Below are 18,927 nucleotides of genomic sequence, written 5' to 3'. Positions count from 1 at the left end.
CAGTTACATGTATTTTGGATCCATGTGTCGTAATATTTTCACACTCTTCTGTATTTCCCAATTTGTGTCTTTTTGGGTGTCAGTGTATTTTCCTCTTTCCTATCTTCTGGATCATTGATTCTTTTTTTTTTTTTTTTTAAGATTTTATTTATTTATTTGACAGAGAGAGACACAGCGAGAGAGGGAACACGAGCAGGGGTAGTGGGAGAGGGAGAAGCAGGCTTCCCGCCGAGCAGGGAGCCCGTTGTGGCGCTCGATCCCAGGACCCTGGGATCATGACCTGAGCCGAAGGCAGACGCTTAACCGGCTGAGCCACCCAGGCGCCCCTGGATCATTGATTCTTTAGCTGTAATCTAACCTATTAAACTCATTGTCAATTTTTTATTTTCTGTTTTCAAAATTGTATTTTTCAATTCTTTGTTTTCCATACTTTTAACATTGTCTGCTAAGTCTTTGTTTATTAATTCTTTAAGCACATTAACTTATTTTAAAGTTCTTTTCTGATAACACCATTACCTGGACCTACTATGGGTCTGATTGTTTTGCCATTTTAAAATCTTAGTTTTCAGTCAGGTCTTGACTGGTTATTTTTTATTTTTAGGCATTTTGTATAAAAAATGATAAGATCATTTGAATTTCTAGATGATGTTATCTTTTGCTGGTAAGATTTACTTTTGCTAAAATCTTTTCAGAAGTTTTTACTGGCATGCAGCTAGGCTAATGACACTAGGTAGCCCAGATTACCTTAACCTAATCAGGGATTGAGATGATCTGAAGCTACACTTTCCTCCTTATTGGCCTGGTCTATTTCTAGTTTACCTTTATACTTAGGGTATAGTCCTTTGGATTCCCTCCAGATTCCTGGTGTGTTTACTGGGGGTATTCTTTGGCAGGCCCTGAATCAATTCTTGTGTCCCATCCATAGATCTCTTGAAAGCTCTGTTTAGTTTCTCAGCCTTTCAGCCAATGCTTTTTGGGGTTTTTTTTTTTTTAATATATATATTTTAAAATCTTATTTATTTGAGAGACAGAGAGTGAGAGAGAAAGCACGAGTAGGTAGAGGGGCAGATGGAGAGGAAGAGGGAGAAGTAGACTCCCCGCTGAGCAGGGAACCTGACGTGGGGCTCAGCCAATATTTTAAGAATCTACTAATAACTAGAGGGAAAGTTAGTCTGAAGTGTGGTCTCACTTCTTTCTTCCAGATCTCAGCCCTTCAATTCTGTGTTGAAAGTTCTCCAGTGGTTTTGAACAGATTACTTTTCTTGTTGTTTTGTCATTATTAGAAGAAGGTTGGTTTGGGGCTCCTGGGTGACTCAGTCAGTTAAGCATTTGACTCTTGTTTTTGGCTCAGGTTGTGATCTCATTTGTTGTGGGATTGTGCGCTCTGTCAGGCTCCGTGCTCAATTTGGAGTCTGCTTGAAGATTCTCTCCCTCTGTCCCTACCCCCACTTGTGCTCGCTTGTGCTCTCTCACCCTCTCTCTAAAATAAATAAATAAATCTTAAAAAAAAGAGAAAGAGAAGGTTGATCAAAAGGAAAATGCTCAGATATGATCTAACATTCAGAATTTTTCAGATTATAAAAGAGAATATAGTACATACACCTTATAGGCATTAGTGTTGAAAGGTATGACTATTTATCTTGCCTACTACAGTGCAAGTATTATAATGTGAATTGATTGCAATGTGATCTATTAGGGAACATGATTTGAATAAGCTGACTTCTAGTGGTTTATATTGCAGTCTCGTGAGAAAACAAAAACATTCTACAGCACAGCTGTTTGTTTGATTGGTTCCCACCAGTTGACTAGCCGTCCTTCAGTTTTTCTAATGTTTCCTGCTTCCATGCACATGCTATTCTCTCCTAGCATGTACACCCTCATACTCAGGTTTGGGTATGAGGCACATTCCTAAGGAAGCCTTCCCTAACATACGAATTTAGGTCAGATACATGAACTTCCTAATTTTAATTTGTACAGACTCATTTATATGATAGTTTGATTAAAGTCTGTTTTCCCCTACTAAACTATGAACTCTTGTGAGATTAAAAATCATGCCTTTTTTTTTTTTTTTTTTAACACTTTACCCTGTGTGCTTAGTTCAGTGTTTGGAAGTACATTTTTTGCAAGTAGGTGATCAATTAATAGGTTATCAGTTGTTAATAGATGTTCAGTTAATGTTTGTATGAATGAAGAAATAAAAGAATACAAGGGAAGATATGTAAGAAATGCCATGCTTATAGTAATGATGGTAGTGATAAGAATTTAAAAACTCACTGCTTTTGAGCAAAAGTCAGATTTAATCAAACATGGATTTGCACAGTACTTTTATTTTTTATTTTTTTATATTTACTTTTTTAAAGATTTTATTTATTTGGCGAGAGAGAGAGACAGTGAGAGAGGGAACACAAGGAGGGGGAGTGGGAGCGGGAGAAGCAGGCTTCCCACTGAGCAGGGAGCCCGATGCGGGGCTCGATCCCAGGACGTGGGATCATGACCTGAGCCACAGGCAGACGCTTAATGACTGAGCCACCCAGGCGCCTCTGCACAGTACTTTTAAAGTTTTATGGCTATATATGCACAATATTAAAAATACTTGAGTAAAATTCCCCTGAGAATTTATTATTGTGAGTGTTTTAGTATTTGTCTTCCATTCCCTTGTAAATACTTTATTATGTAGGTTTTAAAAACACTGGGTCTTTCACACAACTGTTATTCAGAACATGACAAATTATATCATTGCCAGTCATTGAATTACAGAGATAAATGGAATAAAAATATCCTGTTCTTGAAGGACTCACAGTCGCAGAGGAAAATGGACTTAGAATTTATTATACACATAGCCACAAAGTGTAAGGTGCTATGGTTTACTCTATCAGGGGGAACTGAATCTTGATTGATAAGGAGGATTTTATTAAATGGCTAAAAGGAACAGTATTTCATTTAAGTGGACGTTATTATGAAATCATATGGTGCCTTTGTGGATTGACAGTAATTTTGGTGGTGGCTAGGGCAGTTTGCAAGAATAGTTTGTAAAGGCAGATTGGGGCTACCTAGATTATTAGTTCATCCTTTGACATGAAGGGCATCAGAAGCTTTCAAGGATATTCTATAACATTAAAGAGGAGAAATTCTGGAACCAGAGTCCCTGAGTTCATATTCCAGGCTCTGCCCTTTACTGTGTGTGTGACCTTGGACAGAGTTAGGATCTCTCTGCCTCAGTGTCCTTATTTATAAAATGGAGATGATAATTATACCCAAAATGATTGCAGTTTGGATTGAATGAGTTAAGATATATCAGGTATGTAGAAAAGTGTTTGGCACATACAAAAATCCCAATAAGCATTGGCTCTTGTTGTTGCTATTATTATATGCATTGAGAAAAACTCAAAGGTTATAATTGCACTCTTTCAGCCAGAACTAGAGGCACAAAAAGATTCAAGAGATATTTTAGGGGTAAAGTTAACAAAGCTTCAACTTAACTACCAATTTTATATAACCAGGAATTTCAGCTAATAAGGCTGCCTATGTGCAGCATAGAAGCAGGTTTGAAATTTGTATAACATTTTCATGATTTGCAAACTTATAGAACTTAAATTTTCTAATTTTTGTTTTCTTTTAGATCTTATAGAAAATTTCAGCTGTAGCCCTTGGACTAGAAGCTGAAATAATAGAAGCTGTGTACGATGCATTAGGGTATTGAAGAAAATTAATTTTGAATTAAATATTTGGAATATAAGGAAGGAAAGGTGACTGAAAATGGGGCGGAAGAAAATTCAAATCACACGCATAATGGATGAAAGGAACCGACAGGTAAATGAAAATTTTAACTTATTTATTTTTGATGTAAATATATTTTTTTAAAGAGAAGCATAGGATAGAATGAATTTTTCTTTAATTTCAAGTCTAAATATTTTTATTCTCAAACTAAATAAACAATTTTAACACTTTTAGCTTGTCATCGTGTGCTTTAAAGAAACTTTTTTTATTACAGAAATCATAGATGTTAATTATAGAAAACATAGGGGAAAAGAAGAAAAGATCACTGTAGTCCCACCACTACTGTCCATTGTGTAGATTTATCATAGTATACTTAGTCTTCTGTTCATTTGTTCATTAGTGTTTAATATATTATTACTGTAAATTATCAGCTCTATTTTCATAATTAGGTAATACCTAAGTTAACTACAGTTATCAGTAAATGTGTTTTAGTCACTTAAATTTTTTTGGTTAACCAACAAATAATGAGAATTTTTTTTATAACTCATATTATCGCAAATATTCCTAGAACATTTATATATTGATCTCAGTTTTAATTGATAAAATATATTGAATTTAATTTTCAGCACCAATGCTGTAAACCCTTACAAATTCAAGATAATTATAATACTGATATATGAAGACCAGAAGTTGTAAGAGTTTAGAGCAGGGATTGGCAAACTTTGGTCCATGGGCAGGCTGGCTGTTTTTATAAATAAATCATTGTTAGAACACTGCCGTGTGCATTTGTTTACATATTGTCTGTGGCTGATTTCACATTATAACAGCATAATTGAGTAGGCCCATAAGCCTAAAATCTTTACTTTGTATGGCCCATATGCCTAGACACTGTATGGCCCATAAGCCTAAAATCTTTACTCTGGCCCTTTAAGGGAAAGTTTGCCAAGCCCTTGGTTTAAAGGAAAGAAGGAAAAATAGTTTCATAGAATATCGTAAATAAACTAGTAGTCACAGCATATGCAGGAAGGGGAGATGCTTTCTCTGGAAAGTTTGCCTCTCAGGAGAAATTTCCAGAAAAGTTGGTTTCTGGAAGCTTACCAGGAACAGGAGAGTACTAAAGATATATTCTCCAGAGTCTGAGTAGTAATTCACCTGGTAATGTGGATATAATCGGAGACAAAACTCAGCTGAGTAGCTGGTAGAGAAGTTAGTGGAAGTGATTAGAGTTGTCAGTGGACCTAAATGAAGAGAGCTCTTGTTTCATCTCATGAAAATTCTTTAGCTAAAGTATAAGGCTCACACAGTGTGATTCTTTATGAAGGTTGATAAAATAGGGGAGAGTGATAAAATAACCATTCCATCATTCCAAAGGAATGATTCTAAGCAAGGTTGCAAGTAAATGTCCCTTTATAAATCTGAGGACTGTGACAGGTAGAGGAGGCATGGGGGACCTGCTTCATGAACACATGTGATATAAATGTAAAATAGGGCTTATTAAGGGAATAACATAAAAGCAGAGAACTGGGAAAGCACATAACATTCCCTGAACTCTAATTATCCCATAGAGAGTCATGTTTAAATTCAGCATAGATACACTGGATCTACCAGTGGAAAAGGCCCCACATGTTTAGAGAGAAAAAGGAGCTAGGAATATGTAAGTGACTGTGTAATGGAACTTTTTAAGTTAAGGAAATGATCTTATTAAAAGATGGAGCCTACCACTATAACTCAGCAAGTGGAATTAGCCTGTTAATAAGTTGAATTTACCTAAGTCATCTTCTTACCAAGCTGCCAGATGGGGCAAGGGTGTCTAAATTTCTTCTCAGATGATTTTGGCAAAGAATGCAGAAAAGATACAGAAGAGGTAGTTGGGCAATTTATTTTTCAGGTTTGATTAGGCACAGACTTAATTTGTCATTTTGGATTTGTGGATTCTTAGTTAAAATTTCATTATTCTTGCATTAAAATGGGAAAAAAAGGTTTCTGTGCAGAAGAGAATTTATGTCATTTATTCATCCAAATTTGAATATTTACTATATCAGAGAGAGACTGTGTTAAGCACTGGAAACTCATTAAAAATAATATAGCCTACAGAAGAGATTTAACTATATGGCAGATAGAGGGTAAGCTTAGGTGATGGGAGAGTTTATGGAAGGAACTATAAACCTCTGGTTGGGGTAGTTTAGGGAGCAATACTGAAGGAGGTAATAGCAAATAGAGTTTTTAATGATTGGATTTTTTGAACTACTAAGATAAAATCACACTTCAAGTCATTAGTACAGTGAATGAAAAATCTTGGGGGTGACACTGTCATGCACTTAAGAGTTGCTTCACCTCATTTCACTTCTACTTGGAAGCTTTCACTTGACTTCCATTTAGGAGTTTCTGGTGAAACCTTGTGTTTGTGTTTGGCGTTATGCATTTCTATTTAAAAAGGAAATTTTGTATTAAAGTATAACATAAAGAAAAGTGCACAAATCCTAAGTGTGGCCAAGTGAGTTATTGCAAAAAGTACATGGCCATGTAGCCAGCATATCCCAGTGCACCACCCGGGAAACTCTCTGTCCTATCTCCCAGGTATTATCTCCCTGCCCCAGGGAAGGAAGGTCATTAACTGAACTTCTAACACATAGATTAATTACCCCTGTTGTTGAATTTATGTGAACAGCATGTGTTCCTTTGGGCAACATTATGTTTGTGAAATTAATGTTGCTGTTGCATGTGGGTATATATGTAGATGGATTTTCTACATGTTCATTGATGTATAATATTCCACTGTGTGGATAGAACACAATGCATATACTTATTATTTCTATTGTACACAGACTTTTGGATTGTTTTCTACTTTGAGACTATTATAAAGAGTGCTGTTTTGAATACTCTTGTATGTGTGTTTGGTACATATGAACACTTGGGTATATACCGAAGTGTACAGTTGCTAAGTCAAAGAGTATATCTGTGATCAGTTTTAATAGCAATAGAGTTTTCTAAAGTGGTTGTACTAATTTATAATTTACACTCTGCTAACAGTGCATAAAAGTTCCAGCTGCTCTAAATACTCACTGATGCTAGTTTTTATCCCTTTCATTTTAGCTGTTCTGGTGGGTGAGCAAAAGTAACATTTTAATTTTAAGTTTCTGTGATGTTTGATGAAGTTGATTACCTTTTCATATTTTTATTGGCCATTTAGATACCTTCTTTTATGACTTACCTGTTTACTTCTTTTTCAGTTTATTTTTTCCTAGTGGGCTGCCTCACTGCCTTTTTCTTTTAATTATTAGTATATATTCTATATATAATAAATTGTGAGTATTTTGTTCATTATGTACATTACAAATAACTTCTCTCATATCATGGCTTGCCTTTTCACTTTTTCAACCTTTTTTTTTTTTTTTTAATGTTGTCCAGTTTACCTTCTTTTTTTTTTCCTTTATGGCTCATGCTCTTTGTGTTGTGTTGAAGAGATATTTACCTATCATAAATCCATGAAGATTATTTTTATGCTTTCTTCTGTTTTTTACCTTTCATGTTTTAGATCTGTTACCCATTTGGAATTTACTTTTGTGTATGGTTTGAGGTTTGGGGGTCAAGATTTGTTTTCCTGATAAATATTCAGTTCACCCAGTACAATTTGTTTTAAGAACCATCTTTCCTCCATTGCTTGACAAGGGTTGCCTTTGCTGTGAATCAAGTAATCATACACATGTGGGGCTGTTTCTGAACTCTGTTTTGTTCCATTTGTGTATTTTCTATCTTTGCTCGGTTCTGCACTATTTTATTTACTATAGTTTAATATTAGGTAGTAGAGATTCTCTACCATGATATTCTGCATGACTGAGTAGTTGTTCTTGCCGTTTTTCTTTTCTGTGTCAATATTCACCAAGAAAACAAAAAAAAAACTTACTGGAATTTAGGGGTTTTTTTGTTTTTGTTTTTGTTTTTTCCCATTAGATGTATGGATTGATTTAGGGAGAACTGAAATCTTTACAATATTAAGTCTTGTAATTAATAAATATGATTATCTTACACTTGGTTTTCATTAATTCTTTCCATAATGTTTGATGGTTTTCAATGTACAGATCTTACACATTTCTTATTTTATTTTTCGGTATTGAATTTTTTTTAGTGTTACTATGTTTTTTTCCCAGATTTTATTTTCTGTATGGTTGTTGCTAAGTATATAAAAGTATAGTTTACTTTTTTAATGTTGACTTTGTGTCTAGCAATCTTGCAAAATTCACTTTCAAAATTCACTTATTTCTAATAGTTTATATGTGCATTATTTTGGATTTCCTATGTAAACTGTCATGTTGTCTGTGAACAGTGACTTTTCTTTTTGAAATCCTTTAACTTATATTATCTTGTTTCATTGTATTAGCTAGGACCTCCAGTGTAATGTTGAATATAAGTGGAGGTAGAGGTCATCCTTTGTCTCATTCTCAACTTTAGGAAAAAACATTTGATATTTGATCATTAATTATATTTACTGAGAGGTTTTTTTTTTTAATTTTATTTGTTTATTTGACAGAGAGAGACATAGTGAGAGAGGGAGCACAAGCAGAGGGAGTGGGATAGGGAGAAGCAGGCTTCCCACTGAGCAGGGAGCTGGAATGGGGCTCGATTTCAGGACCTGGAATCATGACCCGTGATCATGAGCCGAGCTGAAGGCAGACGCTTAGTGACTGAGCCACCCAGGTACCCCTACCGAGAATTTTTTTAAAAAGATCCTCTTTATCAGAATAGAAAAGTTTTCTGCTATTTCTAATGCCATTATTTCTTATCCCGACTCAGTATTGAGTTTTATCAAATGCTTTTTCTGAGTTTATGTAGATGATTCTATGGTATTTTTCTCCCCTTTTTTCTTTAATGTAGTATCCTATGTTGGTTGATTTTGAAATGTTAAAGCACCGTTCTTGAAATACACCTTGTGATTTGTTAACCTTTTTATATATATCATCTGATTTGATTTGCTCATATTCCATTTTTGATTTTTGCAAGTATGTGTATGTGAGAGTAGTCTGTAATTTTTTTTTTCTTGTTAGGTTATGACAAGTTATGCTGGCCTTATGAAATGAGTTGGGAAGTGTTGTTCTCTGGAGAAGTTTGTGTAATAGTGGTATATTTCTTCTTTAAATACTTCGAAAATTTACTAGTAAATCTGTACTTGGAGTTTATTGTGTGAGAGTTTTTAAAAGTAAATATTTAATTTCTATAATAGAGAAAGAGTGATTCATATTTTTCTACCTTTTCTGTCAATTGGGTAAATTCGGTTTTTCAAGGAATTGTCTATTTTATTTAAATTGTTAATATTATTGAAGTTCAGCGTCCATATGCTTTTATTTTCTTCATATTCCTCATGCTCTCTTTTATATTCTCTCTTCCATTCCTTATATTGTTACTTTGTGTCTTTTTTTCTTCAGCAGTCTTGCTGAGAGTATGTCAGTTTTATTAACCCTTTCTGAGAATGAACTTTTTAGCTTGCTAAAGTATTTTTATCATACAGTTGTTTTATCGTACATTATTTCTGTCTTTTCTTCTCCTCTTGGACAGTGGTTTTTTTTACATTCGTCATTGACTTTTCAGCCTTTCTCTTTTTCCTAACAAATCCTAGAGAATTATGTTTTCCCCTGAAAGCACTGATTTGAACTGTGTCTCACAAATTGTAATAATGATTTTTCATCTTCATTATTATTCTGACGAAAATATTTTCAAATTTATACTGGGATTTCTTTCTTAATACATGAATTATTTGGAAACGTGTTGCAAAATCTCTAAGAAATTAGAGTTGGTTTTTTTAAAGATTTTATTTATTTATTTGAGAGAGAAAGAATCAGAGACAGCACGAGAGGGAGGAGGGTCAGAGGGAGAAGCAGACTCCCTGCTGAGCAGGGAGCCCAATGTGGGACTGGATCCCAGGACTCCAGGATCATGACCTGAGCCGAAGGCAGTCACCTAACCGACTGAGGCACCCAGGCGCCCCAGAAATTTGAGATTTTTAAGCTATCTTTTTGTTACTGATTTTTAGCTTGATTCCAGTATGTTCAGAGAATGTGTTCCAAATGATTGAGGTTGTTTGAAATGTGTTAAGGCTTGCTTTAGGACCCAGGCTTTTTTGGTCAGTTTTGGTAAGTGTTTTATTTGCACTTGGAAGAGTATGTTGTTATTTTTGGTTACTGTGGTATGCATATGTGAGGAGCAGGGAAGAGAAAATTAGATTAGATATCTTAATTGTGTTTTTCAGGCCTACAGAAGGACTGTACCTTTCTGATTATTTGGCTGCTTGTTCTGTCAACTACTGATAGATATTCTTGGGCTGTGTTACAGTCTTTGGCTAAGATTGTGGACATGTCTATTTCTCTTTTAGTTTCAGGTTTTACTTTATGCATTTTGGAGCTGTGAGTTGAATATAGATTTAAGCTCGTGATATCTTCTTGGTGGATTGACACCTTTAGCATTAGGAAATGTCCTTTTTTTTTATTATAACTACTACTGTTTGCCTTCAAGCTGTTTGTTCTAGCTTAGTATACTTTGTATTAGCTTTCTTTTGCTTAGTATTTGCTTGTTATATCTTGTATCCTCTTCAGCCTTTCATTATCCTTATATTTTGGGCAAATCTCTTCTAAGACTTTAACTCTTTATCCCATCATATAATCATAGTCTTTTTAAGAAGAGTAGCTTGGGGCGCCAGGGTAGCTCAGTCACTTAAGCGACTGACTCTTGGTTTTGGTTCAGGTCATGATCTCAGGGTCCTGGGATTCCTGGGATTGAGCCCCATGTCTGGCTTCTCGCTTAGCAGGGAGTCTGCCAAAGGATTCTCTCTCTCCCTCTGCCCCCCTCCCCCGCTCTTTCTCTCTCTCAAGCACATAAATAAATCTTTTAAAAAAAGAGTATCTTAAACAAGATATCTTAAATATAAATGCAGATATATATATATATTAGGTTCCTTTTTCTTCCTCATTGGTCATCTTTTTGATTTACATTTGTAAAATTATCTTTTTCTCTTCTAGTAATTTCTTCATTGCATATTGTTTTGCCTTTCTTTTAATGTTTTGCCCTGGAAATTATAGCATATATTCTTGACTTATTACAAAATAACTGGTATAACACATATTACTTCTTTTACCTCTTCCCTGATTTTAGAACCATACAGCATACTTGGCTCTATTTATGTTTCCTGCTTACTGCATTTTTGTTACTATGCATTTTAATGTGATAAATTAAAACTCAAAGTTTTATACAGTTAATATTCATACACAGACACACACACACATACACATAAATACACACTGATCCTTTTCACTGCTCTTTCTACCTTTATGTTTCTATATGGGATTAGTTTCTTTCTTCCTAAAGAACTCCCTTTGTTACTTCTTTTAGTGCAAGTCTTCTCTTATTTTTATCTGAATGTGTCTTTATTTTATCCCAGTTTTAAAAACTGCTTTATTGAGATTAAAATTCATATATCCTAAAATTCACCCATTTGAAATGAAAATGTACAGTTCAGTGGGTTTTTTTGTTTGTTTGTTTATTCACAGAGTTGTGCAACCATCACCACTATTTTCTTCCACAACATTTTTTTTAAGATTTTATTTATTTGAGAGAAAGAGAACGAGAGAGCATGAGAAGGGAGGAGCAGAGAAGGAGGGAGAGGGAGAAAGAATCTGAAGCAGACTGCATGTTGAGTGCAAGTCTCAATCCCAGGACCTGTGAAATCATGACCTGAGCAGAAATCAAGAAGCCAGATGCTTAACCAACTGAGCCAACCAGGCGCCCCGTTTCAGAACATTTTTATCACCCCTAAAAGAAACCCCATACTCATTAGCAGTCACTCTCCATTCCCCTCCCCCCATATACACCTAGCTGTAGGAAACCACTAACCTATTCTCTGTTTCTGTAAATTTGCTTATTCTGGATATTTCACATAAGTCGAATCATATACTGTGTGATCTTTTGTGACTGTCTTTTTTTGCTTAACATAGTGTTTTTATGGTTCATCCCTGTTGTAGAGTGTGCTAGTACTTCATTCTTTATTGTGACTGAATAATATTCCATTGTATGAATATACTACATTTTGTTTATTCATCAGTTGATGAACATTTGGTTGTTTCCACTTGCTGGCTATTATGAATAATGCTATGTGCATTCATGTACACATTTTTGTGTAAACATGTATTTTCATTTTTCTTGGATATACCTAGGTGTGGAATTGCTGGATCATGTGGTAACTCGGAAATTTTAACATTTTGAGGAACTGCCAGACTGTCAAAGTTGTCTATATCATTTTGCTTTCCATCAGTAGTATATGAGGGTTCCAGTTTTCCCACACCTTTGCCAACACTTGTTATTGTTTGCCTTTTTGATTATAGTCATCCCAGTGGGTGTGAACTGGTATCTCATGGTTTTGATTTGCAGGTCTCTGATGACTATGCTGAATACATTTTCATGTGTTTATTAGACATTTGTATTCTTTTTTGGAGAAATGTCTGTTCAAATCCTTTGCCCAATTTTGTTTTTTATGAGGTTGTATCATCTTCATTGTAGAGGCTGGTTTTTTTTTTTTTTAATTCTATTTTTTTTTTTGAGAGAGCAAACATGCATGAGTGGGCGGGGAGGGGTATAGGGAGAGGGCAAGAAGCAGACTCCCTGCTGAGCGCGGAGCCTGACTTGGTTGCCATCCCAGGACCCTGAGATCATGACCTGAGCTGAAGTCAGATGATTGATTGAGCCACCCAGGCACCCCTGAAAGCTGTTTCCTTCCTCCCTCTCTCCCTCCCTCCCTCTCTCTCTCCCTTTCTTTCTAAGATTCTGTTTATTTATTTGATTTCTTGGGGCGCCTGTGTGACTCCGTCAGTTAAATGTCCGCCTTCGGCTCAGGTCATGATCATGGGATCCGCAATCGAGTCCCGCATTGGGCTACCTGCTCAGCAGGGAGACTGCTTCTCCCTCTCCCTCTCCCTCTGCTTTTCCCCTCTGCTTGTGCTCACTCACTCTCTCAAATAAGTGAATAAAATCTTAAAGAAAAGAGATTTATTTATTTGAGCAAGCGAGCATGGAAGGGGTAGGGACAGAGGGAGAGGGAGAAGACGACTTCTCGCTGAGCAGGAAGCCTGAGATGGGGCTCAGTCCTGGGATCATGACCAGAGCTGGAAGGCAGATGCTTAACCAACTGAGCCATCCAGGGACCCTGAAAACTATTTTTATTGGTTATAGAATTCTAGGTTGACAGTTAATAGTCTCTTAATACTTTGAAACCGTTGTCTTCCAACATCTATCACTTTTATCATTTCTTTGGAGAGACCAGCTTTCAGTATTTCTTTTCCTTTTTTTGAAGATAATGTGTGTGTCCCCCTCCCCGGTTACTTTTAAGATTTTTACTTTTTCATTTGTAGTTAATTTTTTTATTATGTTTTCAAATATTACTTATATTCATGCTTTTCTCCTCTGGAATTCCAATTACATGTAACTTAGTGCTTTTGAGTATGTCTCATATATTTCTTATGCAATTTTTATTTTTTCTCTTTCTATTTGAATGTTTTATAGTAAGTGACCTGTTTTCTAGTAATGTTTTCTGTGTTCTAGTAATCCTTTTCTTGGTTTTTAAAAATTAGCTGTTAAAACACCTAGTAACTTACTATTATTAATTTCTGGTAGTATATTTTCAACTATAGAATTTCTTTTTAATTTTTCTTTTTATAGATATCATTTCTCTGGTGAAATTACCCATCTTTTCATGTATTCTTTCCACTGTTTTTTGGAAAATATTAATGATAGAGTTTTTGTCTGCTAACTCCTATATTGGATTACCTGTAGATTTCGTTATCTGATCCCTTTTTTCTCTTTGTTTTCAATTACATGGTCATTTCTTTTTTTATTATTATGTTATGTTAATCACCATACATTACATCATTAGTTTTTGATGTAGTGTTCCATGATTTATTGTTTGCGTATAACACCCAGTGCTCCATGCAGTACGTGCCCTAAATCTTTAATGAACATGGATGCAAAAATTCTCACCAAAATACTAGGCAATAGGATTCAACAGTATATTAAAAGGATTAGTCACCATGACCAAGTGGGATTTGTCCCTGGGCTGCAAGGTTGGTTCAACATCCACAAATCAATCAGTGTGATACAATACATTAATGAAAGAAAGAACAAGAACCATATGATCCTCTCAGTAGATGCAGAAAAAGCATTTGACAAAGTACAGCATCCTTTCTTGATCAAAACTCTTCAGAGTATAGGGATAGAGGGTACATACCTCAATATCATAAAAGCCATCTATGAAAAACCCACAGCGAATATCATTCTCAATGGGGAAAAACTGAGAGCTTTCCCCTTAAGGTCAGGAACACGGCAGGGATGTCCACTATCACCACTGCTATTCAACATAGTATTAGAAGTCCTAGCCACAGCAATCAGACAACAAAAAGAAATCAAAGGCATCCAAATTGGCAAAGAAGAAGTCAAACTCTCACTCTTTGCAGATGATATGATACTTTATGTGGAAAACCCAAAAGACTCCACCCCAAAACTGCTAGAACTCATATAGGAATTTTCTTTTCTTTTTAACCTCCTACCTCATTCAGCTCAGAGTGACCACCTCAGTTTCTGTTCCTCCCTTCTCACTAGTTTATTGACCCCTGGAGTTTCAGTTTTCTGTTTTCAACTCCCAGGACAAAAGCTCTTTATCAAAGCAGCAACCCACTGTCCAAACAAAGGCTAGATTCTTAATCTCCCTGTACCCAGAATCTGTAAAGGGCTGCAGGGGAAGAACAGCTGCAGAACACCATTTCAGATCTGTCAGATTCTCACCCCTCTAGAGTCTTGGCACCTTAAGTCCTTCTTCCTTCAGGAGCTTTCCAGTGTCTTCTGTTGTATTTTATCCTGTTTTTCTAGTTCATCTCAGTGGGTTGTTTGGTCTTCCAGTTACTTCATCTTACCTAGAAGCAGCTTTGTCAATTTCTTTCTACATGTTATTAGTTTAATACATGCTGTTTTATATATTTTGGGACTACATTCCATTAGGAGTATTTAGAATTATCTTATCTTCTTGGTGAATTTTTCAATATATATTGATCTTCTCTATTCTCAGTGAAACATGCTTATTTTAAATCTACTTCATCTTACATTTACATAGCTATACTTTTCTTACAGCTAGTATTTTCTCAATAGGTCTAGTTCTCTACATTTACTTTCAACCTTACTAAGTCCTTATGCTTTAAGTATATGTTTTGTAAATAGTATGTGGCTGGATTTCTTTTTTTATCTAGTCTGATAATATCTCTTGATTTGCCAGTTTACTTGGATTTTATTCTTTGTTATTGTTTGTATATTTGCACTATTTTATACCATCTTACTGATTTCAATTTGTTTGAGGGCCTCAGGCATCAAAAATGTCATAGTCATATCACTCCTTCTATCCTTAAAGAACTCATCAGATTACAGCTTTACACAGAGTCCCCCAAGGAAAAGAGCATTGGAAGAAGATACTTTATCTAGATGGAAATCTACCAACCTTGGAGGGTTTGTGTGTGTGTGTGTGTTTTAAGATTTCTTTAGTTAGAGAAGCATGAGTTGGGGGAGGGGCAGAGGGAGAGAATCTTTCAAGCCGACTCCCCTCTGAGTGAGGAGCCCAATGCAGGGCTCGATCCCACAACCCATGAGATCAGGACCTGAGCCAAAACCCAAGAGTCAGATGCTCAACCAACTGAGCCACCCAGGCGCCCCACCACTGGTTTAATTCTAAGGGAGGTAGATGCTGTGTCATCATCTTGTCAGAAATCTCAATTTGCTATTTTTTTAATACTGTTAAAATTAGTAGTTGTATTCTATTCTGTAATCCTGATTTTCAGTTATTTAATCATAGATCTGAATTGAAAGGATTCATTGATTATCAGTGGTTCTTTACTGTGGCTTTTGCATCCTTTTGTTGTTTTAATCTGTTTCCTGGTTTATGGATTAATTTAGAGAATTTTTTAGCACCATTCAGTTCCATGTGGCATTTTAGAAGCTGAGTATGCAGTATTGAACAAAACTGAAAAAAATCTGTCTTTCTTAATTTATATTTTACTTAGATGACTAGATTTTTTTCAGCAAATTTTATTTTGTTTTGTTTTTCTTCCAAGAAGGGCTTGTGGTTGCTATATTCCCTTAGTATTTTTATGTTTAAAAATGTTCATTGCTTTGCACTTGAAGTATGACGTGGCTAGGTATGACATTCTAGGACCCCATTCCTTTTCCCTAGAACATTGCAGAGATTATTTCAAGGCATTCTGGCTTTTAGTTTTGCCAGCATCATACTGAGTATATTTTTCTTTTCTTGTGACAAGCGACTTGACATTCAGTAACTTAACCAGAATATGCCGTGCGTTTGATTACTTAACATTTGTGTGTGTGTGTGTGTGTGTGTGTAAAGTATGTGGCTTTTTAATATTTTATCTTTTAAATTTTTTTCATTTGGTATAGCTATACTTTTTTTTTTAATTCCAGTGCAGTTAACAGGTTATGTTAGTTTCAGGTGTACAATACAGTGATTCAAAGTCCCATGTATTACTCAGTGCTCATCAAAATGAGTGTACTCTTAATCCCCTTCACCTATTTCACCCATCCTCCTACCCCACCTTCCCTCTAGTAACTATCTGTTTGTTCTCTAAGTTGAGAATCTGTTTTTTGGTTTGTCTCTCTTTTTTTTCTGTATTCATTTGTTTTGTTTCTTAAATTCCATATATGAATGAAATCATATAGTATTTGTCTTTGCCTGACTGGCTTATAGTTTAGCAGTATACTCTCTAGATCCATCCATGTTGTTGCAAATGACAAGATTTCTTTTTAATGGCTGAATAATATTCTATTGTTTATATATACCACATCTTCTTTATCTGTTCTTCAATCTATAGACACTTGGATTGCTTCCATATTTTGTAAATAATGCTGCAGGGGTAAACATAGGGGTGCATATATCCCTTTGAATTAGTGTTTTTGTATTCTTTGGATAAATACCCAGTACTGTGATTACTGGATCGTAGGGTAGTTCTTTTTTAGTTTTTTGAGGACCTTCCTTATTGTCTTCCACAGTGGCTGCGCTGCACCAGTTTGATTCCCACCAAGAGTGCACAAGGGTTCTTTTTTTCCCCACATCTTCGCCAATGCTTGTTGTTTCTTGAGTTTTTTATTTTAGCCATTCTGATAGGTGTGAGGTGATTATCTTACTGTGGTTTTGATTTGCATTTCCGTAATGATGAGTGTTTTCATGTGTCTGCTGGCCGTCTGAAAGTGTTCTTTGGGGAAATGTCTGTTCAGTATCTTCTGCCTATTTTTTAATTGGGTTATTTTTTTGGGGGGGTGTTGAGTTGTATAAGTTCTTTATATATTTTGGATATTAACCCTCGATTGGGTATGTCATTTGCAAATATCTTCTCCCATTCCCTAGGTTGTTTTTTAGTTTTGTCAGTTGTTTCCTTTGCTGTGCAGAAGCTTTTTATTTCAATGTAGTCACAAGAGTTTAGTTTTCCTTTTATTTCTCTTGCCTCAGAAGGGATATCTAGAAGGATATTGCTATGACCAGGTCAGAAAAGGCTACATGCAAAAGAATGAAACTGGACCACTTTCTTAGACCATACGCAAAAATAAACTCAAAATGGATTAAGGACCTAAATGTGAGACCTGAAACCATAAAAATCCCAGAAAAGAGCACAGGCAGAAATTCTCTGACATTGTTTTATTTTTAAACAAATATTTTTTTTTTTCCAGTTGTTCTGTGCTTTTTTAGTATACTTCTGTTGACCATACCCAATGTCTTTATTCATATTAATTTTTTATTTTTGTTTTGATTCTTTGAATTTCCTTATTGTGGCTTTAATCTCTGTTACAATTTCCTTTTTCGCTGGTTCTTTTCTGAGTGATAATAGCTCACTTTTTAGGTCATTATTTTATATCTTTGGCAATGGTATTAGGTACAGTTAACAAAAGAGGTTTTATTTTTGTTTTTTTTTTCTCTAAAGACTTTATTTATTTGAGAGAGAGACAGAGCAAGAGCCAGAGGGAGGGGCAGAGGGACAAGGAGACTCCCCACTGAGCATGGAGCCTGACAGACAGTCCCAGGACCCTGAGATCATGACCTGAGTTGAAGTCACATGCTTAACTGACTGAGCCACCTAAGTGCCCCAAGAGGCTTTTCTTCAAAATTCCTTTTTTTTTTTTTGGTTTTACATCCCTTAACATTCTGCATTTAAAACTGGGTCTCTATGGGTTTTTCTCCACCACTTTTTTCATGGCCTTCCCACACTTTTGAATCTTACAGCACTAATTAAAGGATCTTTGTCTAGATCTTCACAGGGCTGTGACATTGCCACTTTTGTGAAGAATCTCATTTGTATTTTAATTTCTCCAGTTGGACAAATGAAAATTTATGTTTTAGAGGCCTTATTTTTCTGAGAAGAAAACCCATGGTCATTCATTCATTCATTCATTCACGTTTTTAGTGACTTTCAAGAGGAGTAAACATGGTTTCATTCTTCCATTTTGAATTGAAAATAAATGTGATTTCTCTTGAACCTAAAATAACAAAGCTATGTCACTTTAATATAATTTAGATCTTCAACTTAAAAATAGTAATTGTGTTGAAATAATAAACTGCATATTGAATTGTAATTAATGTAGTCAGTATTCTCTAGCCTAATTTTAGGTTATGTTATCTGCTTCACATGAAATTTATGAGCTGAAATGTAGCTCTCTTGCAACATTACTAATTAACAGTATACCAGTGAGGAGACTGACTGATACCCACTTTTAGATATCTTAGAAAACTGATGTCTAAAAGGAAAATCTCTGTATGACAACCAAAAATTTCTAATTGCAACCTCTAAAGTAGAGGCAAAATGTAGAGACTCCAAAGGCTTATTTTCTTCCTTTGTATCTTGTTATTTTGTTACAGTGTAATATCTTGGGCAGAATGGTTTTACCTTTTTTTTTTTATGGTTTTACTTTAAACTGTAATCAGTATCTTTTCATTCTTTCTTTTGTTGTCCCCCCCCACCCGAATTCCATTTCCTTTTTGTTTGCTTCCAAAATCTATTTGTAAAAATAAATATTTCAACAGATGTTGAGATTTTTTTTTATGTAACTTGTAATTTGTGTTTCATATTGAGAATTAAAATATCAAACATAGGGCAGTGTTCAAAAATACTTCATAAAAAGTATTTTGGATGT

At 35.2% G+C, this 18,927-nt stretch overlaps 1 protein-coding gene across 6 annotated transcripts in view; it reads left to right on the top strand.

The window, feature by feature from the left end:
* MEF2A (myocyte enhancer factor 2A) overlaps positions 1-18,927 on the top strand; it is a 175,887-nt gene that overhangs the window by 76,663 nt on the left and 80,297 nt on the right. For all 6 annotated transcript variants that reach the window (XM_035024029.1, XM_035024030.1, XM_035024034.1 and 3 more), the window contains one exon: positions 3,620-3,810. In XM_035024029.1, coding sequence (XP_034879920.1) covers positions 3,757-3,810 — 54 coding nt within the window. In that variant the 5' untranslated portion in view covers positions 3,620-3,756. The remainder of the gene's footprint in view (positions 1-3,619; positions 3,811-18,927) is intronic.

This window comes from Mirounga leonina, unplaced genomic scaffold (assembly GCF_011800145.1).
Source record: "Mirounga leonina isolate KUSES-001 unplaced genomic scaffold, KU_Mleo_1.0 Mir_178, whole genome shotgun sequence".
In the NCBI taxonomy this organism is placed as follows: domain Eukaryota; kingdom Metazoa; phylum Chordata; class Mammalia; order Carnivora; family Phocidae; genus Mirounga; species Mirounga leonina.
The sequence above is the reverse complement of the archived record's forward strand: the minus strand, read 5'-3'. Positions and strand labels throughout refer to the sequence as shown.